At 40.4% G+C, this 27,195-nt stretch overlaps 1 protein-coding gene across 3 annotated transcripts; it reads right to left on the reverse strand.

Annotated features, from left to right (window-relative positions):
• Nucleotides 1–332: 332 nt before the first annotated feature.
• LOC124711458 (protein SGT1 homolog) lies at nt 333–26,970 on the reverse strand. 3 transcript variants are annotated; one of them, XM_047241550.1, is made up of 6 exons: nt 26,837–26,970; nt 21,010–21,208; nt 20,188–20,295; nt 19,999–20,095; nt 940–1,124; nt 333–865 (listed from the first exon to the last, which is right to left on the reverse strand). In XM_047241550.1, the coding sequence occupies exons 2-6, from the start codon at nt 21,181–21,183 to the stop codon at nt 761–763; spliced, it is 669 nt and encodes a 222-aa protein (XP_047097506.1). In that variant the 5' UTR covers nt 21,184–21,208; nt 26,837–26,970; the 3' UTR covers nt 333–760. The 3 variants fall into 3 exon arrangements, with proteins under 3 accessions (XP_047097506.1, XP_047097507.1, XP_047097508.1); XM_047241551.1 differs by having other exon boundaries at nt 26,848–26,905; XM_047241552.1 differs by lacking the exon at nt 26,837–26,970 and adding an exon at nt 26,636–26,769.
• Between the last annotated feature and the right edge of the window lie 225 nt (nt 26,971–27,195).

Consider the following 27,195-nt stretch of genomic DNA (forward strand, 5'->3'; position numbering starts at 1 on the left):
CAATAGCTATCTGTGTATAATGATATGTATGCAGCCAAGAAGAATCCTATACCACCAGTTAAGTACAATATATATAATTTTTACCAACGACTTCTAATTATTTTAGTTGTTGCAGATCCAGACCACGCAGCCAGCACCTTATCGACGTTACTGACAAACCTACTGTGATTTATATGTTTCTATTTAGCATTGGCCACCAGTCAACATTGGCAACGACTCGTCCGTCGTCATCATACCGCTCCTTATGCTCAAATTAACTGAGGAAAACCAAGTTTCCTGTAATTAGTTTGTGAAACACATTTTTATAAATAAAAAAAGTTTTTCAAGCATAATTATGTTATTAATATGGAGACATTATTTATTTTGTACACTCAGTCTTTAAAGAAGCAAACACAAATTAGCATGCATTTAGAAAGATTGTACAAATTTACAAGATAAGACAACAATGATGAAGATTAACAAAATTATGAGACATTATGAGCTTTGCACCAGATGTAAGAATTCATTTTATAGGATCTTTACTAAATCCAAAGTAAGTGCACACCAGAGCCACCATATAACTCATCATGCACAAAAATGTTAAGAAAGTTTAATGTGCCCACAGCAGCTCTGTTTCTGACTTTTGTCAATATTTTAAAAGTGAAATGAAGAACCACTATACAGTGTATATACTCTCTGGTTTTTCACTATTAAGTCTTTCAAAATACAAAAATATATTAAATACACAAGCATAACACAACACTGTTCTTCATTTTCTTCATCAATCCCACTTCCGCCACTCCAGCCCATCAGGAGCCCTTACTTCCACCTTCTCTTTTGCCACTTCTCCCCAATTCGTACTGAGAACAGTGCCACCAGATTCTTGCTGCAATTGTTATTTAACATTAGTTTTGTTGCAGTGTATTCCATAGAATGCAAAGGATTTTTTCATATACTTACAAACGACTTGTTCATAGCTCGCCTGACTTCATCCGAACCCTGTTCATAGATTTTTTGGAAGAGGGCATTCAGCGCAGCTTCTCCTTCAGGTTTCTCATTGTCATCCAATTCTTTAGCAACTTGATCCCAGTCCTTTGATTTTGGGGCTGAGCTTGGATATTTTGGCGGACCAGCACTCAATATTGCTGTGTAAGGATGTAATCATTTGAAATATGAAAAACTAATATTAAAACAGCCAAAGAAAGCAAAACAAACATTAAATTTTTAATTTTCAGTAGTCGTTCTGGCAGTATCATAAGAACTGACAGACAAATTGATGAGAGGTGTAAAATAAATACAGAAGATCATTAGCTTTTGGAAACAGAATTCCCCTAGCATAAAGTGAGATTATCAATTTTGTGTAAAACATGTCAATGATCAAGTTTTCTTATATAACCATTAAATATTTGAGGCAAAACTTGGATGATCATGAAATCTATTTGAAGGGGTCCATAAGAGTGTGCTCTCAGTTAGCGTATGTGAAATGTTGGGTTAAATTCAAAGACAGGACTATAAATCTAATAAAACAATCAATTTATATACTATACAGCCACCTTCCAGTGGTACATATAGAGCTACCTGTTGCCAGCATGTGGTAAATACGAAAACAAACCAGGTAGTCTGATCAGACTAATCCTTACTCGACTGATGGATTAGAACTTTCTTCTGCTGACTCCTGTGCTATACATCATTTTATGCTTTCAAAATGTCTTATTAAGCAAGTTATGTCAATGTTGTCACTTGGGAACCCTATTTAGTAAGAAACAAGGACAACCATTTAATAGCATCCTACTTCTGTGAATAAGCTGGAAGTATTGAATAGACAGATAATGTAAAATGATTTTTCAAAATTAGTTTCCAAGATAGTTCATATAATTTCTGGTTTCTGTAAAATCTTTAGGGGTAAAACCCAATGGGACTTGGGGCAAGTAAGGCTAGCAACCTGCTTCCCTGGTACTTTAAATATGATGCTGGCAACAATCAGAGCAAAATGCCTCGGACCCTTGGAGGTGACGGAGTCCCACCTCTAACTGACAAACCAAGGACTCCTAAGATACGACTTGGCAAACAAATGGTAATGAGATGGGGAGCTATTAATATTAATGGGGGCTACTCTGGGAAGAAGGTAGAGCTGGCAGAGGCTGCAAGTAAGATGGGGCTGGACGTTTTAGCTGTTAGTGACATTCGGGTAAGGGGTGAGAATAAAGAGAAAGTGGGAGAATACAAGGTCTACCTGTCAGGAATCAAAGCAGGAATAGCACAATGGGGTGTAGGGCTTTATATCAGGAAAGAAATGGAACCTATCGTAGTTGCAATAAGGTATGTAAACGAACGACTGATGTGGCTAGATTTGACAGTGTCTAGCAAGAAAATTAGGATTGTGTCAGTATATTCGCACTGTGAAGGGACAGATCAAGATAAGATGGATAGTTTTTATGAGGCACTCAGTGATGTAGTTGTTAGAGTAAAGGACAAGGACAGTGTTCTGCTCATGGGTGCTTTTAACGCCAGGATTGGAAATCGAACAGAAGGGTATGAAAAGGTTATGGGTAAATTTGGGGAGGATATGGAGGCCAACAGGAACGGGAAACAACTCTTGGATTTCTGTGCCAGTATGGGCTTAGAAATCACAAAGAACATACACCGGTATACTTGGGAAGGCAGGGGAACCAGATCTGTCATTGACTATATAATAACAGATCAGGAAGTCTGTGAGGAACACACGTGTATTCGGGGGATTCTTTGATGACACTGATCATTATTTAATCTGCAGTGAAATTGGGATTGTGAGGCCGAAAGTGCAGGAGGTCAGGTCCATATGTAAGAGGATAAGAGTGAAGAAACTTCAGGATAAAGAAATCAGGCACAAGTACATAACAGCGATCTCAGAAAGGTACCAGTTAATTGAATGTAGTCAATTACAGTCATTGGAAAAGGAATGGACAAGGTACAGGGACACAGTACTAGAAGTGGCTAAAGAATGTCTTGGAACAGTAGTGTGTAAAAGTAGGATGAAGCAAACAGCTTGGTGGAATGACACAGTCAAGGCAGCCTGTAAAAGGAAAAAGAAGGCGTATCAAAAATGGCTACATACTAGAACTCAGGTAGACAGAGGAAGTTATGTTGAAGAAAGAAACAAAGCCAAACAGATAATTGCAGCATCCAAGAAGAAATCTTGGGAAGACTTTGGAAACAGGCTGGAGACTATGGGTCAAGCTGCTGGAAAACCATTCTGGAGTGTAATTAGCAGTCTTCGAAAGGGAGGTAAGAAGGAAATGACAAGTATTTTGGACATGTCAGGAAAACTGCTGGTGAATCCTGTGGATGAATAGATTGCAGTGCAATAAAGCAGCTGGGGTGGATGAAATTAAGTCGGAACTCATCAAATACAGTGGAATGTCAGGTCTTAAATGGCTACACAGGATAATTGAAATGGCCTTGGAGTCGGGACAGGTTCCATCAGACTGGACAAAAGCAGTAATCACACTAATCTTTAAACATGGAAACAGAAAAAATAGTAACAACTACAGAGATATCTCTTTAATCAGCGTTGTGGGTAAAATCTTCTTAGGTATTGTTGAAAGGAAAGTGTGAGTATTAGTTGAGGACCAATTGGATGAAAATCACTGTGGGTTTAGGCCTCTTAGAGGTTGTCAGGACCAGATCTTTAGCTTACGGCAATTAATGGAGAAGTGTTATGAGTGGAACAGGGAATTGTATCTATGCTTTATAGATCTAGAAAAGGCATATGACCGGGTTCCTACGAGGAAGTTATTGTCTGTTCTACGAGATTATGGAATAGAAGGCAAAATTTGCAAGCAATTAAAGGCCTTTACATGGATAGTCAGGCAGCCGTTAGAGTTGACGGTAAATTGAGTTCATGGTTCAGAGTAGTTTCAGGGGTAAGACAAGGCTGCAACCTGTCTCCACTGTTGTTCATATTATTTATGGATCATATGTTGAAAACAATAGACTGGCTGGGTGAGATTAAGATATGTGAACACAAAATAAGCACTCTTGCATATGCGGATGACTTAGTTGTGATGGCAGATTCGATTGAAAGTTTGCAAAGTAATATTTCAGAGCTAGATCAGAAATGTAAGGACTATGGTATGAAGATTAGCATCTCCAAAACGAAAGTAATGTCAGTGGGAAAGAAATATAAACGGATTGAGTGCCAAATAGGAGGAACAAAGTTAGAACAGGTGGACGGTTTCAAGTACTTAGGATGCATATTCTCACAGGATGGCAACACAGTGAAAGAACTGGAAGCGAGGTGCAGCAAAGCTAATGCAGTGAGCGCTCAGCTACGATCTACTCTCTTCTGCAAGAAGGAAGTCAGTACCAAGACTAAGTTATCTGTGCACCGTTCAATCTTTCGACCAACTTTGTTGTATGGGAGCGAAAGCTGGGTGGATTCAGGTTGCCTTATCAACAAGGTTGAGGTTATGGATATGAAAGTAGCTAGGATGATTGCAGGTACTAGTAGATGGGAGCAATGGCAGGAGGGTGTCCACAATGAGGAAATCAAAGAAAAACTGGGAATGAACTCTATAGATGCAGCAGTCAGGGCGAACAGGCTTAGATGGTGGGGTCATGTTACACGCATAGGAGAAGCAAGGTTACCCAAGAGACTCATGGGTTCAGCAGTAGAGGGTAGGAGGAGTTGGGGCAGACCAAGCAGAAGGTACCTAAATTCGGTTAAGACTGATTTTGAAGTAATAGGTTTAACATCAGAAGAGGCACCAACATTAGCACTGAATAAGGGATCATGGAGGAATTATATAAGGGGGCTATGCTCCAGACTGAACGCTGAAAGGCATAATCAGTCTTGATGATGACGATGATGTAAAATCTTTGACATGCACGAAAGAGTTTAACAATATTTTATCATAAATTTTGTCTTTTGTAGTTCTACTGAACCTGATACAATGTGGAACTGAAATAAGAGAACAGTAACCATTTAACTGCTGTATGTAAATCATGTGATAACTGCAGTGTATCCTCAGAAAAAGTTGTCTTAATATCCACCTTACATGTTTGTGTTTTAGTGCGTAGTTATGGACAGAGACTCAGGGCAGTTATGCTTACAAACATTATTCTTCCTTTTTCTGACACTAGCTGCTTACACGGAGTATTTACAATGATCAGCCAGAACATGACCACCAAACTACTACCGATATAAACACATCCAGGTGATAGTAGCATCACATGGCAAGGAATGACTGCTAGTCAGACACACACATGTAGCATGTAGTATTAGTACGCGTACCGTCTGTGCATAGAATGGGCAAGGCGTATGATTAATCTGAGTTTGACCGTGGGCAAATTGTGATGGCCAAGAGTATTCGCATGAGCATTTCGGAAACTGCAAGACTTATCGGGTGCTGTGGGAATGCTGAGGTGAGTGTCTTCAACCAAGTCGGGACGGCGTGGGGTTGGGTGGCCAACCCTCTTTATAGATGTCTAACATCACAGGAACAGAACAGGCAGCAAACTGTGGTGGAACTAACATCAGACTTTAATGCTGGTTTAAGTACCAGTGTGCCTAAACACTTCTAATGACAGACCTCCGCAGCCAACGACCCATGCGTGTGCCAATGCTAACCCCATGACATCGGCAACTACAACTGAAATGAACCCATGACCATCAGCACTTGATGCTGGTGCAGTGGCAGAGTGTTGCATGGTCTGCTCAGTACCTTCTTCATCATGGCGAGGGGAGGATGCGAATCTGTTGTCTTCCAGGTAATAGCTCCTTGACGCCTGTACTAGGAACAGCTACTTGACACCTTTACTGCGGGTCAAAGACAAGTTGGTAGCAACTCCATTATGCTCTGGGGAACATTCACATGGGCATCCACTGGTCCAGTGGAGCTCACGCAAGGCACCATGAGGGCCAAGGAGTATAGTACACTGGGTACAGACCACATGTACCCCTTCACAATGATCACGTTTCCAGCAACAGTGGCATTTTTTAACAAGATGTTACAAGGCCAAGAGTCCTATGGAGTGGTTCGATGAACAAAGTTGTGAGTTCCAATTGATGAACTGCCACCCCCCCCCCCCCTTTCCATCCAACTTGCCGGAACTCAATCAAACACATCTGGGATGCAACTGAACATGGTGCCAGAACTCATCACTCTCCTCACCACAATTATGGGAATTGCGTGACTTCTATGTGCAAATGTGGTGCCAACTCTCTCCAGCAACCTACTAATACCTTACTGCTTCTACACCATGATGCGTTGCCATTGGTATCCATGACAAAGGTGGACATACTGGCTATTAGGTCGGTAGTCATAATTTTCTGGCTGATCAGTGTAAATTGCTCATTAGCCTATTTTGATATGACACATTCCCATCCTAAAAAATTCCTACACCAACATTACAAATTATTATAAAACTGTTGAACACTGTATGTGATAAAACTTCAGTATACACATAAATAATCCATTAATGTAATGACAATTCATTAGAGAAAGCAGCAGTAAAGATAAAATCTAAAACTCATTTGTCAGAGCACAACAAGCAAGTCACTATGACTGCCTGAGAGTGTTGTATTGTCTTTTAGGAACTGTTGTCTCTGAAATCTTCCCATCTCTTAGTTTGTTGCTACATTTTGTTTTATCTTCAAGTTTTTGCTTATTTATGCCAATTTCTTCTAGGCCTTCATGCACTTACTTAAGCCTGTTGCATTGATCTTGTAATTTTTTAAATGTATATTTTTTTCTTGTCAGTCTTCTGGGATAGCCCCTGTCGATGTGCCTACTGAACATTAATCATCTTTTTCTAATTTAATCTGTAATTTTTCTACACAGTTCATTGATTTGGCCTCTCTCTTCAAGAAAGCGGGGAGGGGACACATGACAAATTATTTAAAAGCAAATGAAGTGAGTGACAGAAGCATCTGCAGCATCTTAAAGAAATAAATTACACTTAACTACATTGATTCCAATGCAATAACTGGCAATATTTATTGTATGACAGTCATACACAGCACCTTGCACTTTTTTGGTGAAAATGTGTATTGATATTGTTGCAGTCATCTAAAAGACACCATGTGACAAATTTTGGTATTGGCTGCACAACCACCTCTTACACTTTTAAGCAGAAAACTGTTCCCTTTTAGACCAATAGGAAGGAGGCCAAGTAGTAAGACCAGTGGCCAGTTTGCACTCTTATGTTTGCCGGAAGTTTCATCTAAGAAGTGGAGGTGGCTATGCTGCTAGTTATTTAATAAACTGGGTGTCATCAACTAAAAATCATAGCTCATGTCAACACAAATAAAACTTTCTGCCTGGGTTCTGAAATCATCCTCAGTTCCTATAGATGGCTGTGACTAAATGGTGAAGGAAGCAAGACTCTTACACGGATTGGGTGGCGGCAGGGATGGGAGCTGTGGGTAGGCAGCATATCTCGCTATTTCAGCATAGAACCATAAAGGAATCATCACAGATTTTTCAGATATTACATGGAATTCAACTTTCTCTGTTTGTCCGTGAAATCTAGACTGCTGTAGACAGTGGCGTCGATGTTGATGCCCTTCCTTTAACTTTTGGACGATATAGTTTCACACTGTCATTTAATTGACAAAATATAAGCTTACTGAGAACCAAGCAACTTTTTTTACTGCATTGAAGACTTCCAGGCATATAAAACAACATGTTTTTCTTAATGGGCTGAATACATCAGACGTACAAGTACCTTTAGGAAAACGCACACGATATAGAGGATGTTATGAATTACCTTTACAACTTAAGGCTTCAATAGCTTTAAAACTGTACTAAATATTAACAAATTATGCTTTCAACATTTGATAACTAAACATCTTTTTTACTTTCACGGTGATGCAATTTTGATGCAGAATTGAATTGTAAATTCTGATAAAATGTGAACGCCACAAGAAAAAAGTCAATGTGTGGCCTAGTTCATACAGACAGCATCCTATGGCCAAGTGCAACAAAACTTTCGAACACCGTATGAAAGGCAACTACTGCCTGGCCGACTGTTCGAGCCTGGCATAAGTCATTTATGGAAACAAGTAGCGTTCTCCATAAAAAGGGAGCAGCCAACTCATCTGTTTCAGATGCCAATGTGAACAAGGTAAGGTGTTTGCAAAGAGTCTGATGAATCAGAATATACGGGAGCCAGAGAGTTGGAAATGATATGATCAATAGTGCACAATGTCTTGTATAAGAAGTTACGGCTATATCCCTACAAAGTACAGCTGCTGCAGGCATTAAAGCCTACAGACCAACCTCAGTGCGAACAGTGTACAGTAAATATGCTAGGCAAGACTGAGGCAAAGGAGGAACTTTTGAAAAAAATCTGTTTCTCTGGAGTGGGGTAATGTTTCATGTATCTGGCAAACTCAATCATCATAGCTCATAATGCTCATATATTAGGTTCACACCATCCTCATGTTACATGTGAAATTGAAGGGACTGTCCCAAGGTCAATGTTTGGTGCCGATTGATGCAAAGTTGCATCACTGGTCCACTCTTTTTCATCACGATTGCCATCAGTGGTGGTGTTTACCTGCACATGATACAAGAGTTTGCAGGGCCACAAATGGAACATCTGCAACCTGATGTCATATTCCAGCAGGATGAGGCACCACCCCAATGGTCCCTCAATGTCTGTCGATTTCGAGATGAAAAGTTACCAGATAGGTAGATTGGACAAGATGGTCCAATTTGATGGCCAAGACAATTGTTAGGTAAAGCTCGAAAGATGGTACAATATGAACACTTTTAATGTGGCAAAGTTGAACTAAGTCATTAACAATACCTTGATAAACTCAACAAGCAACTGTGTGGTAGCCAACCCCAAATGCTTTGTGTTGTGTGTTGCCCGTTGTTTTCTTTTCTTGGAATAAGTGAAGTGACTAATCCTGGTGCATCACGTATTTCAATTATAATCCTTACAACAACAAAAGAGACTGCCAATCCCTGTGACAATGTGTCAGTTCTGCAGTAGGCTGCTGCCCAGCAAAATGGGAGCAGGGTTTGTTTTCCCACATCATTCTTCATGTGGCAGTCAAAATTCTCATCTGCATACGCTCATGGCCATCTGCACTACAGCCTATAGACCCCACCTTCTGAGCTATAGTGATTGGAAAATAAAATCGGTAATGTTTTTCGACGACGCCAAAATTTTTTCCCTAACGCTAAAACCGAGTTTTAGTACATTTGGTTCCACTTCTATGTTAAGTGCCTTGTCAGTTCTCTCTGTAGCATTGCTAAGCATGGTTTGTAGGACTTTGAATGCCCATTAAAGGTCAAAATTAGTAGTCTGGAGGTTTTTTAATTTTGAAATTGGCAGGAAAAGACAAATAATGTCCAAAAACACCTTATATTGGAGACACATTCACTTAACTGGCGGGAAAATGCTGCTGCTTTACAACAGACCATTTCAGAAGGTGGTGTTGAAGTTTTTGGAAAAGCAAACACTCCAGTCAAAAAGTTTCCAATCAGCACTTTTTTCAACAGTAAATTTTGAAGAACAAATAATTTTCTAGTCTTCACTCACACAGCATGACAACTTTTTAAATTTGTGCATCTAATCATTTACAAACAAAGAAAATATATGTGAATTTTGACAAAAATAGATGTGAATTTTCCGGTCCCTGGTCATAGTACACATTTGTACATGTCAACAGCAGGATATTACTACTGTACACTGGAAAGCACAGGACACAATTGATTCTCTTGCCAAGAGGACATCATTAACCCTAGCAATGCCAACACGTTTTCCATAATGTGTATTACCAATTGGGTGGGGCATTATTTTTTTTCCAGCATTATTTTTTCACACCATAGATAAATAAAAAATTCATGAATTATTAACTTTTATTAACAATGTACTTTTTAAAGGTATACTGATGTGCAAGAAGGATCCTGAACCTGAAAATATGAACTTGACATGTGAAAAGTCACATCCACTACTAAGACTTAAATTTTTGGGTCAAGTTTTCTGAAGAATTTAAAACAATTACAGACTCTGGAAGAGGAGATTAAAAGCAAGTACATGACTAGATAACAATATTTTCAAAAGCTAGGCATGAAATACCACCCTCCCTGTACTGTGAGGGTTAAGGCAGGGTGTGGAGTAAATCAAAGAGGAGTTCTTGTCACCTTTACGAACTTTGCCCTCTTAGCTAACAAGAATGAATAATGGACTGACCACCTTGTGTAGCTGACATATGGTGCCTACTTTTCAACAGTTCCACTGCAACTGATTTATTGTACGCCTACACTACAGTTTTGAGAATGTGAAACAACATTAATTAAAATTTCAGGTAACTTCATGTAGTAAAAGAGCAACAGGATTCCCCCATTTGAAGTGATGACAGAGAAGGTTTTTGAGACACTTTACTATGCCAGCCTCCATTTCATGCATCTGTCATTCTATGTCCTTGTAAACAAAATGAGACAAGTCAACCAACTAGTTATAGTTTTAACTGAAAAAGAAAGATCAGGAAAAATTTGTGATGGTACAAACACATTAACTAGCCTAGAAGCATGGTTTTAACAAAATGGTCTGAAACTTAATATTTCAGAGGCTTCTCAGAACAGTATCAAACTTTTGTGGAGAATGCAGGCAACATGTCACAAATCCTGCTACTGCAAAACAGAATCATTAGGAAAATAAACAGTCTCTACATGAACAATGTTGTCCCTTATTCAAGAACCTAAAAGTATTATCTGCCCCCGCATTTTACATAACTGAGTTTAAACATCTTTTTGGACACAAAAATTCTGGAAAACCCAGCTACATGGAAATAATATTTATGGTAATTTGGAAGGTAAAGCTATATTAAGCATGAAGATATGTCCACTGAAAATGAAACTACATGATCTCCTGGTAGAAAACTGCTACTACTCAGTGGCAGAATTAATGAATGAGAAGGTGAGTTATCTGTGATTACAGTGCTAAAAAATAGTATTGCATTTATGAAATAATGATTAGAAAATTTAGAAGCTAAGTACATCATAATGAAAAACAATTTAATAATGTTAATGTGTTAAATACACAACTGTGCATGTAAAAATATAGTCAGAGAATTTACTAAGCATATTGTAAAATAAAACTTGACATGTCTTGTGTACCGAGTGATCAGATGCTCAGTAAAATGTATGTTATGAGACACACAAAATCCAAATACAAAGAAAGGAGACCCTTCTTTCTACACACCTCACCAACATAATCTAATGGGTACAAAAAAATGTGGGTAGCAAGAAAAGGTTTCTGGAACATCTAATAGAAAGGTTACATGGATACAACTGAAGGATTGGGCAGAGAGAAGTGCTAACCCATGAGGTACCATTTTGAGTTATTGTATATTATATATTTGGTAAAATTCACAGACCAAAACATACATACAATAAGACAAAAATATATGTCATACAAGACAGTACTTTGTATCAGTATGTGGTGAAATGCAACACATAACAGACAGTGTATCACATTTATCCTTACCGAATTAAGAGTTAGTGCTTCCTTTTACTGATCCTCCCAATTCCAATAAATTTTAGTAACAAAGACAGCTATGTAGACAACAGACTTTATGCTCTTTATAGAAAAATGCTGGCTTAGTTCAGCAATAACACTTCTAAATATTTCACACAGTTTGGGATTTTAAAAAAATTTCCATTTCAACTGTTGGCACAGTATGTCATGAAAACAGTATTATACAGGCTCCCATTTCTGGCAGCTGTCATTCTAACTTTTTTTCAAACAATTTTCACAACACCGGTACAGCTTCCAAATGATTAAAAATATTTAAGCATACATGGAAGGCCACTGCCCCCCCCCCCCCCAAAAAAAATGTCACCTTCAAGTTTAATACATTCAAAAACTTGCGAACTACGTAATTTAAAACAATGGAAACTCCAGTTTGGAATGTGAACGGTATTAGGGAAAGAATAGATTGCTACTCCCTGTAAAGATGACATGTGAAGTTGAAGACAGGCCCAACGAAAAGACTGTTACATATTGTAGCTGTTGGCTAAGCCTTCTTCACCCAAGAAAACACACACATATTTGCACAAGCAAGCACACCACCTGCACACACAAGCACTCCCACCAGCAGCTCTGACCAGAATGTCTACAAAATTTTAGATTTCCAAATAGTCTAAAGGTTGCACCAGTGTCTTCCCCACCTGACAAAATTGTCATTTTCCATCTGAGGTTACATTTCTGTGGCGACTGTCAGCTTCAACAAAACATTTGCAGGCATGTTACCATGACATCATCATGTTTTACAGACCAATGTTTGGGCCACTAAGTTGCATTCATCAAGGCCATGCAATTACTACCAGGCCACTGCAACATTTAGGTCTTACATAGTGTTATTTTAACCTGTTCCTAGCATCCATTGGTCAAGAATGTCATCGAGTTCAAGTTTCAGGTTGGCTGGAAGGAGTGGGGTTTGACATCTTTTATCAATAGTATGTTTTAGTTTAATCTAAACTGGCTGGTATTGGCAAATGAGAGGCAAGAGAGCAGTGATGGATTTTTCTCCTGCAGCACCTGATCACAGACAAACCAGTGTTTTATATGCCTTCTGCTATTATGTTTACTGTTATGCCTGATGATGTAGCCTTGACAGTGCTACTGGCCTGTAGGTCCACTGTTGCTGGCAGCCGAGATGGTAGAAGCCAGTATTTATCACGAAGCTTTGTGTTGAAATGGTACTTCACAGTTTAAATTGCCTCTTGTTTCTCTCTCTTGCAGTGAAGTGGCTGCATAGCCAATATATAAAACTCCAGAAACTGTATATTTTTGTTGTACTCATCACTGACTTGCTGTGTTGTCTGAGCTGCTGCATTGCCCTTCATGTTTCATTCTCATTGCTACTGCCTCACAAATGAATAGTATTCCACACTTTCAGCTGATTTAGTATGCTAAAAGTAGGTGCAATTTCTCAACATAATCCTTTGTAGCATCTAAAAGTTCTTTGGTTGGGTTGTTGCTGGGTAGATAAACTGTGTGTTCACTTGACAGATGAACTTTCCCATTCATAGATATTCTGCAGGGATGGTACAAGGGCAATGTGCTTTTTGTCTGTCTCCTCCTCCATTTTGCTCTCACAGACATCATCATTTAGGGAGAAGGATAAGAAACAGTCCTCCAAGGAGATTCTGGTGGCCTCCATCCCACCGGACTCCTCATGTTCCGCCTCTGCCCCTGAGGCAGCATCCCTGGTGCCCCCCCCCTCCCCCCCCCCTCCCCCCCCCCTCCCCCCCCCCCCCCCACACACCTTGGTTCAGAACCAATGTGCACTGATGCCATATCCTCACAACTGGTGGCAGCAGGCAGCCCTGAGGGATGACCTGTCTCCTTAGTTACTTCCTGCTCCCACAGGATGCTGATAGTGTGATCCCTCTTGTGGAACTGTAGTGTTTTTTTCCGCCACTCGGCAGAGCTGAAATGTGTTTATGAATTACTCTGCCTGGTCCCCAGCAGCAATTGGGGCTATTTTAAGAATCACACTGATTATGAAAGAGTTCCACACAGTGTCTGCACTTATGTTCTGAGCACTTTCTACAGCAAACACATGCCACTTGATATGACTTTGGAGGCTGTGGCTGTTCATGTGAGGACATCTCAGGACTCAACTGTCTGTACTCCCTCCCAGGGAGCATTGTTTGTGCTGATTTCTTAGCTCCTTTCACCCTTCCTAATATTGGGTTACTTCAATGCCCACAACCCTTTGTGGGGTAGAATACGAGCACTGGGTGTGGTGAGGTTGCTGAAAACTTGCTCGCAGCCCAGGTCTTCTCCCCTCCCTCCATTGGAGAGTTCTTAATGACTTGTGTGACTGATCATTTTCAAATCACCTTGACCCTCCCTCAATGTCATTTGCCTAGGTGTCCACCCAGACTGGCTCTCAACAAAGCTGACTGAGATGCTTCCAGCTCTTGTATCACCCTTAGCACCCCACCGTGTGCAGGTACTGATGCAGCTATCCAGATCACACCTGCAGCCATTCTCTCAGCAGCTAACTCAGCAATCCCCTATTCCTCCCCATCGAAAGACAGTACCCGGGTGAACCCTCGAAATCGGCTTGGCCATTAAAGAGTCAGTGTGAATTCTTCAGAGCCTCTAGCCCTATTCCCCAACATAGCTCCAGGCCCAGACTGTGCCCACAGCCAAATGTTCTAAGGTAAACATCCCCTTGAGATGTACAGCTCTCGCTCAATTAGTCTCACTCATATTTCTGCAAGATGCTCGAATGTACAATGAGCTGGTGCTGAGTTGATGCCTTGAGGTATTTTGGCTCTGTCCCAGGGCTGTTTTTGCCAGGGTTGTTCTATTGCTGACAATCTGGTTTGCCTGGAGTCTGCTATCTGGCCAGCTTTTGCCTGGCATCAACACCTTATCACCACCTCCTTCAACTTCCAGAAGACACATGAAACCACACTGTCATTACCCTACAAGCGTGTGGTCTCCGAACCCCATTCCAGATTTTTGGCCGGAAGTTGCAGCATCATGCATTCTGGGTTCAAGTACATGCTTCCCACAGTACCCCACATATACAAGAGAATGGGGTCCTGCAGGGCTCTGTACCATAGCTACCAATGGTCTAGCTGCAACTGTGAGGTCTACATTATCACCCATCCTGTAAGCTGATACTTGCATTTACTATTGCTCCTCAACTGTGCATGTTGCTGAACGCCAGCTGCAGGTGCCATACAAAAGGGACAGTCCTGGTCTCTTCTCAACCATAGCTACCAGTTTTCAGCTGCCATGACATGCGTCATGCACTTCTATCACATGGTACTGTCCACCCACACTCAGAATTCTGCCTCGATAACCAATTACTATGGTGAGTCTTATCACTTTCTGGAATTGGCATTCAATGTCTGGTTACATTGCTTCCCCATCTTCACCAGCTTCAGCCAACATGCTGGTCACATCTTAATACTCTTTGCTGCCTCAGTGCAGACCATTGCTGGTGTGCAGACCATTCTACACTCTTGCATCTCTACAAAGCTCTAATCCTGCCCCATCTTGATTATGGTAGTCTCGCATATGACTCAGTGTCCCTTTCAGCATTGCCGATGCTAGACCTGATACACCACTGTGGGGTCTGAGTTGCAACAGGTGCCTTTCAGAGCAGCCCTGAAAACAGCCTACTCCAGATCAGATGCCAACAACTGCTGATCTATGCGATTCACATTTGTTCCTCCCCTGAGCATCTGAACTAACATGTCCTTTTTCCTGGTAGGGAGATCCATCTCTCACAACTGAGGCCTAGGGCTGGAAACACGATCACAGTTCACATACAAGGTGCGTTCCATAAGTAATGCAACCAAATTCATAAAAAATCATTTATTGAATATATTTGTACAAATAATCAAAAATTTTCAAAATAGCACCCTCTTGCATCGATACACTTCTGGAAGCGGTGTTTCAATGCCTGGAATGCCTTTTCCGGAATGTCCTTTAGAGCTGGTGTAACATGCACCTAGATGCTTTCAATCGAGTCCCAATGTTTTCCTTTCACGACTCCTTTTAACCAAGGAAACAAAAAAAAGTCAGCGGGAGCCAGGTCAGGACTGTAGGGAGGCTGGGGAAACAAGGGGGTCTTGGTCCTGGCCAGGAATTCGTTGACAATGAAGGCGCTGTGACTCGGCATGTTGTCGTGGTGAACTTTCCATGTGTCCTTGATGTCGCTTCGGCAGCGCGAGACCCTCCTTTTCAGTCTTTTGAGCACTTCCAAGTAAAAATCTGAGTTCACTGTAGTCCCAGTAGGTACAAATTCGTGGTGGACAATGCCTCTGATGTCAAAGAAGACAATGAGCATGGTTTTGATCCTGGACTTGCTCATGTGTGCGTTCTTGGACAGGGCAACAATGGGGTGTGCTACCCTGAACTCTGTCTTTTTGTGTCACGGTTGTACTCAAAAATCCACGACTCATCACCAATGATAACTGAGCTTAAAAAATGAGGATCATTTTCACACATTTCCTACATTTCTCAGCACTGAAGCACTCGCATGTGCTTGTGTTCGTCAGTCAGCACTTTTAGAACGAGTTTGGAACACACCTTTCTCATGTTCAAATCTTCAGTCACAATGCAGAAAATGGTTGTTTTTGACATGTTTGGAGTTTGTGCTATCAATTGAAGGCTCAACTGTCTGTCAGAGTTCAAACAATCGCGCACACGCATCACATTTTCGTCAACTCGTGTGGTTGATGGCCATCCACTGCAAGGTTCGTCAGTGATCTCTCGGCCCTCCGTGAACGACTTGTGCCATCGGAAAACTTGTGATTTGGACAAGCAATCATTCCCAAAGGCATGCTGAAGTAATGGAAACGTTTCGGTGGCGGACATCCCAAGTTTAAGGCAAAATCTGATAGCATACCATTGCTCTACAGAATGATCCATTGTGCCATGTTACATAAACTCAAAACGGGGTTGACGGAAACGCGTGTCCTGACTCTCCGGCAGCTCGCAGCCAAATGAGACAAAGAGTGTTTTGAAGCTAACACCGTTGCATCAGAAAAAAAAATTGTCGCATTACTTATGGAACGCACTCTGTACAGGGTCTCTGCTCTTCACTCCAGCTACCCCCACTGTCATATCTTATTAAGAAGCAACTGTGTACACCCCATGGTGTGTACTCCATCCTGGGATCTGGACCAAAAGGCTCTGCTGGTGCCAGATTTTTCACTGCCTGTTCCTGGCTGTCCTTAGCATATTTCCAGTTTCAGAAAGGGTTATACTGAGGGCCCTACAATTGACAGATGAACCGGTTTTGCCTACGTACATGCACGGTGCAGTGAACTACACTCACTGCTGGACAGATGCAGTGTATTCACTGCAGTATTGGGAGCCATCGCTCGAGCCGTCTGCCAAGTTCGTTCTTTCACTGGCAAGACATTCTTAATCAGCAACAACTCCCCCGAGTAGCCTTCAGCCTACTGACCAGTGCCATCATCGAAACCCACTGGTTGACACACAGGATTTTCTTTGAGATATCCGCCAAGTTGGAAGCTGGTTATTTTGTCTGGACTCCAGGTCACATTGGGATCCCACGAAATGAACGTGCCGAACAGTTGGCCAAGTTGGCTACCAGGATGCCAACTTTGAAGACTGGGGTACCAGAGTAGGACCTTTGCTCAACACTATGCCATCAGCTGTTGGAGGCCTGGAACACAAGATTGGTGTACACTGGTTTCTCTGAATATGGGAACCACAACCAAATGTCATTCTTATCTTCATGCTTCTTGCAGGGGATCTACTGTTATCTGTCAGCTTCACATTACTATACTTGGCTGAAACAAGGCCACATCCTCCAATAAAAGGGTCCACCCCACAGTCAGTATGGTGCCTGTCTGACAGTGGCTGATATTCCACTGGACTGCTATAATTTGGCAACCTTACAACGAAACAAACTTACTGACACACAACCTGTGGTGCTGGCAACCAACACCCAAGCAGCTGATCTGGTTTTACATTTTATCCATGAAAGTGGTTTCTACTCCTTGCTGTGACAGAGCACATTAGTCTCATTGGCCGCTTGAGAGATTCGAGGGGTGCCCTGTCACCTGCTCTGACCCATGGCTGCCCTTGCTCGGTGATCTGGCTCCTGCCCGTCCCACTTTTTTAATTCTTCTTATTCTTTTATATGCATTGTTCGTTTACTGTCTCTTTGTCATCATTCTCTTTCCTGAGATTTTATCAACTTGCCCTTATTGCTAGTTTTCTTTTAGTAATGGAGGGAGTGGAAGCACCGGTCAGATGCAGAGTGTGCGTCTCCTGTCATGTAAGGTGTCCCACGGGTCTCCAACTGCTTTCCGGACAGGGCAGATCTTTTACCTTCACCATTTTATCCCGCTATCATTTCTACTTGCTTCTGTCACTCTGTTTTCTTGATTCTTGTGTACAACTGGGTTTATTGAGAATTGTCTTTTGGTCCTTCCTCTCTGGGTAATACCCCTCCTTTCATACTGACAGGTCCATGTTTCATTACATCTAGTAGTCAATACTGCATTAAATAGGAGTGTCTGGATACTTTAGACCAGACTGTATGCTTACAGTTTTACGAGCTGTTGAATGGCATAGCTAGAGGGCCCCCACTCTCACCAGTTGAAGCAGGATGTCATTACGGAGACATCTGAAGAACATTACCCTAGCATGCATCATGACAACTCAAATGTCAGATTTGCTATTTGGATGCCATGTCATTTGGCCACACAGTAACGACTAAATGCAGAACTTCGCCACCATCTTTAACCAGGTGAACTTTTATTAGTAGTCTTCTGGCTGGTTTAATGCGTTCCACCATGGCTTCTCCTGTGTCAACTTCTTCGCCTCAGAGGGCACCTATAACCCATATCTTCATTTATTTGTTGGATATATTCCAATCTGTCTCCCCATACGGTTTTTGCCATCTGTTGGTGCTTCTCGTATTATGTAAATTATTACATAATGTTTTTTTAATAATACCTCCCTGGCCCTTCTTTCCACATATTTATTGCCTTGGTGATTCTGAATATCCTCATTTCTTTTCTTCCTAGTCCATTTAATTTTCGGCATCCTTCTGTTACAATATATATCAAGTTGATTTTCTTGTTTCCCCATGGTCACAGACTGTGGAAATTCAGTAGCATACAAAACTGTATGCCAGACATACATTCTTAGAAATTCCTTTCTCATTTTTGAGTCATATGTCTGACTCTTTGCCTGTGCTAGTCTGCTTCTCATATGACCCTTGCTTCGCAGATTACTCATTATTTTACTCCCTAGGTAAAAGAATTCCTTAAAATTATCTAGTACATGGTTTCACAGTCTGATGTAAAGATTATCACTAATCTAATTTCTGCTACTTCTCATCACTTTTGTTTTTAGCTGGTTTGCTCTCAACCCAAATTGTATTCAGTAGATAATTCAGGAGTTCATTCCATTCCTCTAGCTCTTCCTCACGGACATGGTAAGTAGTATTCAAATCATATCAGAGATGATGAGAATGATGTACTACACTTCCACAATGTGGAAGTGGGAAGAAAACCTAATGGTCAACTCACTCAGTCACAAAACATATACAGGATATAAACCAATGCCGACAGGTACCTGCATGCTACCTCTCACCTTCACCCGAAACAAAAAAGGTCCACTCTGCACTTGTTACCCAGGTTGACCAGCCAGCTCAGCAACACAATACAATTGATGGTGGAATGTGACAATCCACAATAATACCAGATGGGAGGATAAAACAGGCTAATATATTTCCCTTCCTACAGCAAAAAAATTATACAGTTCTGGTAAGTTTGCGTACTATGTAGGCCATTCACCTTCAAGAGAAAGATACAACAGGCAACTGAAACTGTGAAGAAGCCTGCCAATACAAATTGTGACAATACAAGCTCCCATCATCTTGGCAGGCAGCAGTAACCAACTTGTAAGGCTGAACCACCATATGTGACTGTAGACATAGTGGAAGAAGACACATTAACGCATGATGTCATTCAGTGACAGCAAGTACCATGGGAGGAAAATTCAACATTACTGGACTGGTTTGCATCCTATTCACTGACACCAGCATCGAGGAATTAAAATAAAAACTTCAATATAGGATATCATTTGCCACCTCCCCATTCTGGACATCAAATCAAAGCTAGTGTTAAATGATGTTCATTATAGACAGACAGTAGTGATGGGATTACATGACATTATAAAAATCTTAATCTCGCACTGCCCCAATAGTAAACACATCACTGTGATGAAGCATTTGCCAAAATGTTGACATATAAAACATGTCAACATGGTCACATACCCCGAAAAGTTTCAATGGTAGTCATATTCCATTATCGTTCTTCCAACAACACCTATATGCATTAAATCTGCTCCTCATTTAAGGACAAGCAACACACTTGGAAGTTTGTCCAAGCATAGCTAATATACATACAAAGAATTTCTAGCAATGAACCTCACATTCATTATGGCTTACAATGCTTGTACCTGTATGGAATATTAAATAGCTGCTCTACAAAACTCAATTACCTGCAGGAATAGGGGCCACTGCTGCCTCTGGGTATTGTGGCTGCCCTTGCAACACTGACCAACGGATATCTGCCGCCTTCTTCATTTTTATCTCTATCTGTAGCAAGATACAAATATTTATCATTACATCATTTTTCAATGTTCAAATGTTGATAATATTAGGTTATAGAACTTAAAACTGAGACTCACTTTCATTGTGAAGGTTTTGTGTGTTGACTCAGTTGGCACAATTGAATGTGCCAAATCCAACTCCATATTGTAATCAGCACCATTTTCAAGTTTTGCTGTGACACTAAGCTGGAACAAAAAACTCATTTATGGATCTGTCTTAACTTTCCACAGAGCTGTACAGTATGGAACTACAGGACACTCCACTTTTCAGAGTGGCACAGTAATCAACAAAATTCCACGAAAAAAATGGATAAAAGTGCACTTACAGTGTCGGCAGCTGTTGCGCTGTGTGGCTGGTAACAGCTTAGATGATGAAAGAAGGAGACTGAATAAACTGAATCTAGCATCTATTGTTGGTGGCAAATGCATATGCTTGTTCATAATTTTCTATGGTTCATGAATAAAGTTAGCTGATATTTTGCTCTATTAGGTGAGAACAATCACACATTTGTTTCCATTGTAATCGGAAATATGACATACAAGTAAGTTAATACAATTATTAACATACATATTGTACTACTCTACACATCATTATATTAAAGCAGTCATATTTTTGTGACGAGATTTGTCAGCTTTGCCATCTCAGAACCCAACACTCACATTCCAACCTAACTTGGGCCTCAGGCAACACTAAAGGTCAGTCTGATCACCCAACTGGTTATGACCAATGTGAATGAATTGCCAACATCAGCATAAAATGTAAGAAACATCAACACTGTAAGCACACTTTGGCCAGTAAAAGTAACATTAACAAACAACTTAATTAAACACACTTAACCAATTTGCATGAAGAATAGAACATTCTACAAATATTAACTATATTACGTAATTTGTATGTACCATTCGTTCACCATACTCTACTTTCACAGATTTAGGCTCAAACTTTGTGTTTTTGAACAATATTGCAACAACAACATGTGTCTCTGTCTGATACCAATCATGAGTAAATTTAGTTGTCTGCTTCAGTTTGTCATTCTCTGCCGATGCAATTGCATCATTAGCTCCTTCTGCCATTTTTGCACACCCAGGTGGGAGTCTCCTGTGAAAACACAAAAATAATTAAATATATTTTCAGGGACACTTTAATTTCATTAACTCTCTGCATTTATTTTTATGAAAGTGATAAATATCGGAGAACATTTCCAATTCAGAGAGTTTTATTCATTCATTCAAAAGTCACCAATGAGACAAAATAGACTTCCAAAATAAGTGGTGTTCATAAAATGCCCCAATTGCTAAACAGGTTCAGCAATTCAGATTCAGACTACCTACGAGTGTAATGAAATATGTCAATTTTGGACTTAATTCAGAATGACTTGCAAGATGGAAGATATCCAGCAGCATTAGCGAGACCTGTTCCATTCACTCCATCAAGGCTGACAATAAATGACAGCAAAGAAATTATGGAAGCTAAAAGTCATATATATATATATATATATATTAGTGTGTGAACACACCAATAAATAACCTTGTTACTTGGAAAAATCTGAACACAAAACAGAGGTTTACCTCTACTATATTGTGTAAGTGACCAACAGCATCTCAAGGGGTCAGAATATTTCCAATGTATTGTAATGTAAACCAATTACACAAGGCTGAAGCTATATTCACACTGTCATTTGAGATCTTATATCTGTACCACTCCATAAGATCAGTTGCTATCCAGAAATATCTATACTGTCTCATAGATATGCTCACGTATTTTGTTGTACAATTGCTTCCTGGCTCAACATATAAATGTCAGACCACAAATATAAAAGTCTGGGTTCAGTCCAAAGTATCACTTGTAGCTTGATTCACCTCCTGGAAATGATTTGTTTCAGTGAAAGATGAGTTAAACTAGTCCACGATAAACTGTAAGACCCCTATAACTGGCTTGGGAAAGTTAAGGTCAGAAAATCAACCCTCACTTGGCCAGTGGAGCACTATAATCAAATCAGCTTTCAGACTGACTACTGAATGCTGAGATTTAAATATTATTTTGGACTTAACACATTTCATGTTGGAATTCACTTTATGAAGGGGGAAAGCTAAAGCAAGAATTGTCATTGAGAGCTTCGATTTACATTTGGCTTCAATACTTGAAACATTGGAGACAGTTTACTGGAGTAGGAAGTGCTGGCCGGGTGGATTGGGCAGGTCTTGCACCATGCTCTTCCACACCCAGTCTATTAGGGGCAAGCCACCTGTGAAAGCAGCCATGTCATATACCAACTCTGGCAGCAGTCACTGCATAGCTTTTTATGTCAGTATGACGCCTGACCAGCTGTCTGCCACAGTGAATGGCCACTGCCAAACTGGGGCCAAGAACAGAATTTATCACATAGTGGCCCAACACACAGCTGAACAAAACGTGCTCGAGTCCAGCAGCCACTTCACAACCCACCATCTGGATTACTTTCTCCAGCACCGGATTTTATGAACTATGCAGATGGGAGTTAAGCCTTACATCACATCCTCCAATCCCATAACCCTGTTGACCTCAGTCTCTACTAACACATTGTCCCAAACCCTCTACACAACAGTTTTCCTGCCCTCTGTACAGTTGTCTCCTCCCCCCCCCCCCCCCCCCCAAATCCATGGCTCCATGTCACATTTGTTATGCACTGCATTTCGCCAGCTCTGGTAGCAGCATATCACATGTACCATCCAAATGCTTGCCAATCTTCCCTCCTGCACTCCTAGCCAGCAAATCTGCTGCCTCCCTCCAAGGCACCAGCTACCTACCCTCAACCCCTTTTCCTGCCTCCCACCTGGACTTTGAAACACAGGGGCACAAGTGTAGATGGATGTGTGTGTAGTGGGGGATTGGGACACTTTCGCTTGACAAAGAATTTATTATTTATTCTGAGAGCCAGCAAGTTTTCTTTTCTTACTGTGTGTGCCTGTTGTTCACTCAATGCTTCTGCTATCTGGTGAGTGGTCTCCTTTACTTCTAAATTATTGGTGTAACTGGTTTCTTTGTCTTGCTCAAGCCACTACGAAACTAATTTGTAATGCCAGCAGAATCTATTCTTGGCCACAGGATGTGTTAATCTGGCTTTTATTCTGAGCCAGTGCACCAGAAAACCTGCAGTGATGAGTTTTCAGTGTATCGTGGAGGTACAAATATTAACTCTATAAAGAACAGATACCATTGATGACCGTGCAGCTTCTCTAGAATAAATGATAACTAATTGAACCCTTAGCTGCCGACAGGTGGTGTTGATGAAACTCGATAGGGACAGCTGAAAACGTGTGCCCCAACCGGGACTCGAACCCGGGATCTCCTGCTTACATGGCAGACGCTCTATCCATCTGGGGTCTAGTGTAGCAGGGGATACAACTCGTCGGCTTTGGACAATGACGTCACAAGTCACCAGATAGCAGTTTACCATTTTCGCTTTTGCTGTTATGTTTCAGTTTCGTTTTTTTACTGATTGCTTAATAAAGTGGATCTGTTTATTCTTTCTCGTGAGATTTTTTTTTTTTTAAAGCCAAAAAACACTTATCAGCCACTGAAGGGAGCTACAACACTAAGAACGATCGCTTCTCGATTGGCGACTTGTGACGTCAATGTCCAAAGCCGAAGGGTTGTATCCCCTGCTACACTAGTCCCTCCATCTGAGCCACCGAGGAGACAGATGAATAGCGCGACTGCAGGGACTTATTCCTTGCACGCTTCCTGTGAGACCCACATTCCCAACTGTCCACAATCTACACATGTAATGTACCTAATAGGTATTTGCCCATCCGCTCATTACTCACTCACACTAAGGTGAAGCTGTCGCCATCGAGGTATATCAACGACACCTGTCGGCAGCTGAGGTTTCAATTATCATTAACTCTATACTCTTCTAGGTGAACCTATAAATCTCAGATATTGGTCCTCATGTTGTCTTTGGCATTATCTTCTGGACTTAACACATTCTTTCATCTACATCTTCTTCATTGAGCGGAATGAGAGTTGCGCCCACTATTTAACGCCTAATGTACACAAATTATTGATTTTTGTTAAATTCGTAGCACCTTAGCTCTTTCACTCTGTGAAAACTGTGTTTCTTGTAGTAAGACTTAGCAACAAGTTTAATATGTGCGAAGTCACATATTCTGTGCATAACCTCAGAAATCTAGAAGTGGACTTAAAGTTCCTTAAATCTGCACAAAATACTGATGTAATCATTTTTTAAGTTGTCTGGAGATGTGTCAGTCTTAAAACTAACTTAGATCATCTTTTGATGAAGGAATTTACATGGCTCCTTAACAAAAAGCAAAAAATTTGGTTGTGGCGGCAAACTTATCTGTAGCTTTGCCCAGGTCTAGGTTGGGTTGAAAGGTCATAGTTCGGTTGGGAACTGGTGAAGCAAATGAATGTGAAAATAAAAAACGAAACACCTTGTGGTGACAGATGTGCTTAGCCTGTTTGGGGGAAAACAGAAAAAAAATAGTCACTGTTATTATGTTGTTGTCACCATGTTGTTTACACCATTTGTTGCATGTTTCCTATGTCACTGAGCTATGACACATTGAATAATTATCTTTATCCATTACAATGTAGTGTTCTGTCACTGGTGCCGTGCGCGGCCGTTCACTCACATGAACAGGTGGTTTGTGATCATGCCCCATAAAATGCTGTGCAGATATTGTGGCAGAGCTGTGATTTAACAATTTTTCATTATGCCTGGAAATGAGAAATGTCCTAACCTTCCTCCTCAAAGTGGTTTTCCACCAACCAACCAACCAAATATAAGCAATACTGTAGCTCATCCCCACACCATACCAACTCCCTGCCATATGGGTCATACCTCTGTGGAAGATAATGTTGCAATACCTGTCCGACACATTCACCCAGCACATAATACTGCAGTCCCATCACAATCTTATGCAGTGAAAGCAATCATGATAATGCTTTTTAATATTAATTCACAGATTACAGATATATTCCATTTCTCAAAATGCGCTGATTTTCAAATTTTCATCACAACATCCCACAACACAAAAACAATCAAACTCTTAAACTAGTAACTTCTGATACTAATTAAATGTTGACACAAGTAAGCAATTACACAATTTATAGCCTTGAAAACATCATACTAGCAACTCAGAAAAGTGGAAATCAATCTATCAGCATGTCATACTTGGTAAAGCCCAACCACTTTGAAGGGCGACAGATTTTACAAATCAAAAATAGATTTAATTTCTCGGAATATGGATGCTGGGAAATTTAAGGCTTTGTTTTTTGGGTGCTTACTGTTTCATATGATCAGTACCAGCCATTCTAAAGCCAAGAATTAGGTTCACGTCTTCATTGAATGTCGAAGTTCACTGAAAGATACAAGCACTAGCAGAGAAAAGGGTGGGACAGGCTAAAAGATAAATTGATATGCTTGCAAATAACTGATCTAAAATATTTTCTGTGCCTTTAGCTATCACAATAAGCACAACTTTATCCTTAATTACAAGGAAAGTTTAGCATTAACTGTGGAATGAAAAAAATGAGTCAAGGTCATTAGGGAAAGTTTCATTACAAATATCTAGCACAAAATAGTCATTGTAAATACAAGTAGATACCAGAATTTGATGTAACCTTTTCGCTAGTCATCACTCTATGAAGATCTGACATGTTGGAAATACAAAGAGAGCATTCATGTCTGCAACATTAAATTTTTCCAAGACATTTGTTTACTTACATAAACCTCTGAAACAATATCAACATACCTTTTATATGCCACCATATCACCACTTACTACTTATGAATGAAACTGGTTATACTTCTCTATTCTAGGTGCATGATTACAGATTTAACTTATCTGTGCCCTTTAATTTTATGTTCAGATGAGCATGAATTAGTATCGACACAGTGGTTTCTGAGGTGTTTTGGTGAGAACCATTATCCTACTAACTTCCACTCCATATAGCCAAGTTCCAAGGAAGAGGTAAACAAAAGTCAATGAACACTTACAAAAAAGCTAAAGGTGTATCACGCCCTGCATTCCTTCATAAAAATTATAACATAGAAGAAAGATACTACTGCCTTACTTTGCGAACCACTTTAGTAAACCTGTAGAGGGTGCTTCCTATTACCCTGCATGTAAAGGTTCGTTGTTATTGTTTTAGACTATAACAGTATGGGAAAAATTTCTGTAGAACTAGGTCCTAATTTCTTTCCCAGTCTTCAAAACCTTCCACCACTTAAATTACTATCACAGAATGCATACAGCTATTACCAGTGTCAGGCAACATTGAAGCATCCCTCTCAAGCAAGTACCCTGAAAGTTGCACAAATAGTACGATATAACATGAACATTATGGTACGTTCTTCTTCCACTAAAAATATACAGCTACGTTTCTTCCAACAGGATTGAGGATCAAAATCGACGCGCAAAAGAGCCAAGAAAGGTTTTTCTACGTCATATTAATAAAACATAAGCCACAATTCTAACAATTAAACTTCGAGTTTTCTGTGCAAAAATGGCAACTGATATACCTTCAACCTGCAAAACATACAGCGCCTGAAAATTTTGGAAGGATATACCTCCATTCTTTGTGATTTGCTAATAAACAAGCATACGAAACCATAACATGCCCTTTACTGGGCTATAGTTACTCAAGTGTCACACACATAAATCCTTCACTCACAATAAACGAAAATAATACTAAAAAAGTTCTAACATATTTGAATACGTACAAATCTTTTACCAATATTCTAGAAAATATTACACTGACTTATGCGATATAATAGCAACCAAAGTGTTTTAACCGTCGGCAAAGATTTAATAAATGAAGCACAATGCAGTATTCAATGTTGCTGCGATCACTATTTTGTAATTGTTTATCTGTGTATTAAATTGAATGTAAAATTACACTTATCGTATTCCAAGAATGTAGTAAATTGCTACGACTATATTTTATCGCTAATTCGACAGCACGATATAAATTATTTTACAGCTTTACAAATACATTGGAAAGTAAAGATCGATTCGATTCACATTTGGCGTTTGAAATGGTGGCATTCATGCAGGCCGTCAATGGAACGGATGGGAACGG

The sequence above is a fragment of the Schistocerca piceifrons genome, chromosome 8 (genome assembly GCF_021461385.2).
Source record: "Schistocerca piceifrons isolate TAMUIC-IGC-003096 chromosome 8, iqSchPice1.1, whole genome shotgun sequence".
NCBI lineage: Eukaryota > Metazoa > Arthropoda > Insecta > Orthoptera > Acrididae > Schistocerca > Schistocerca piceifrons.

Bases quoted from the DNA above. Each gene is read 5' to 3' on its own strand.
- LOC124711458 (XM_047241550.1), bottom strand. From the start codon at position 21,183: ATGGCAGAAGGAGCTAATGATGCAATTGCATCGGCAGAGAATGACAAA. The intron at 20,296-21,009 runs GTACATACAAAT...TTTTTGTTCCAG, and splicing joins TAGAGTATGGTGAACGAATG to CTTAGTGTCACAGCAAAACT. The intron at 1,125-19,998 runs GTAATTGAGTTT...ATCCTTACACAG, and splicing joins AGTGGCCCCTATTCCTGCAG to CAATATTGAGTGCTGGTCCG.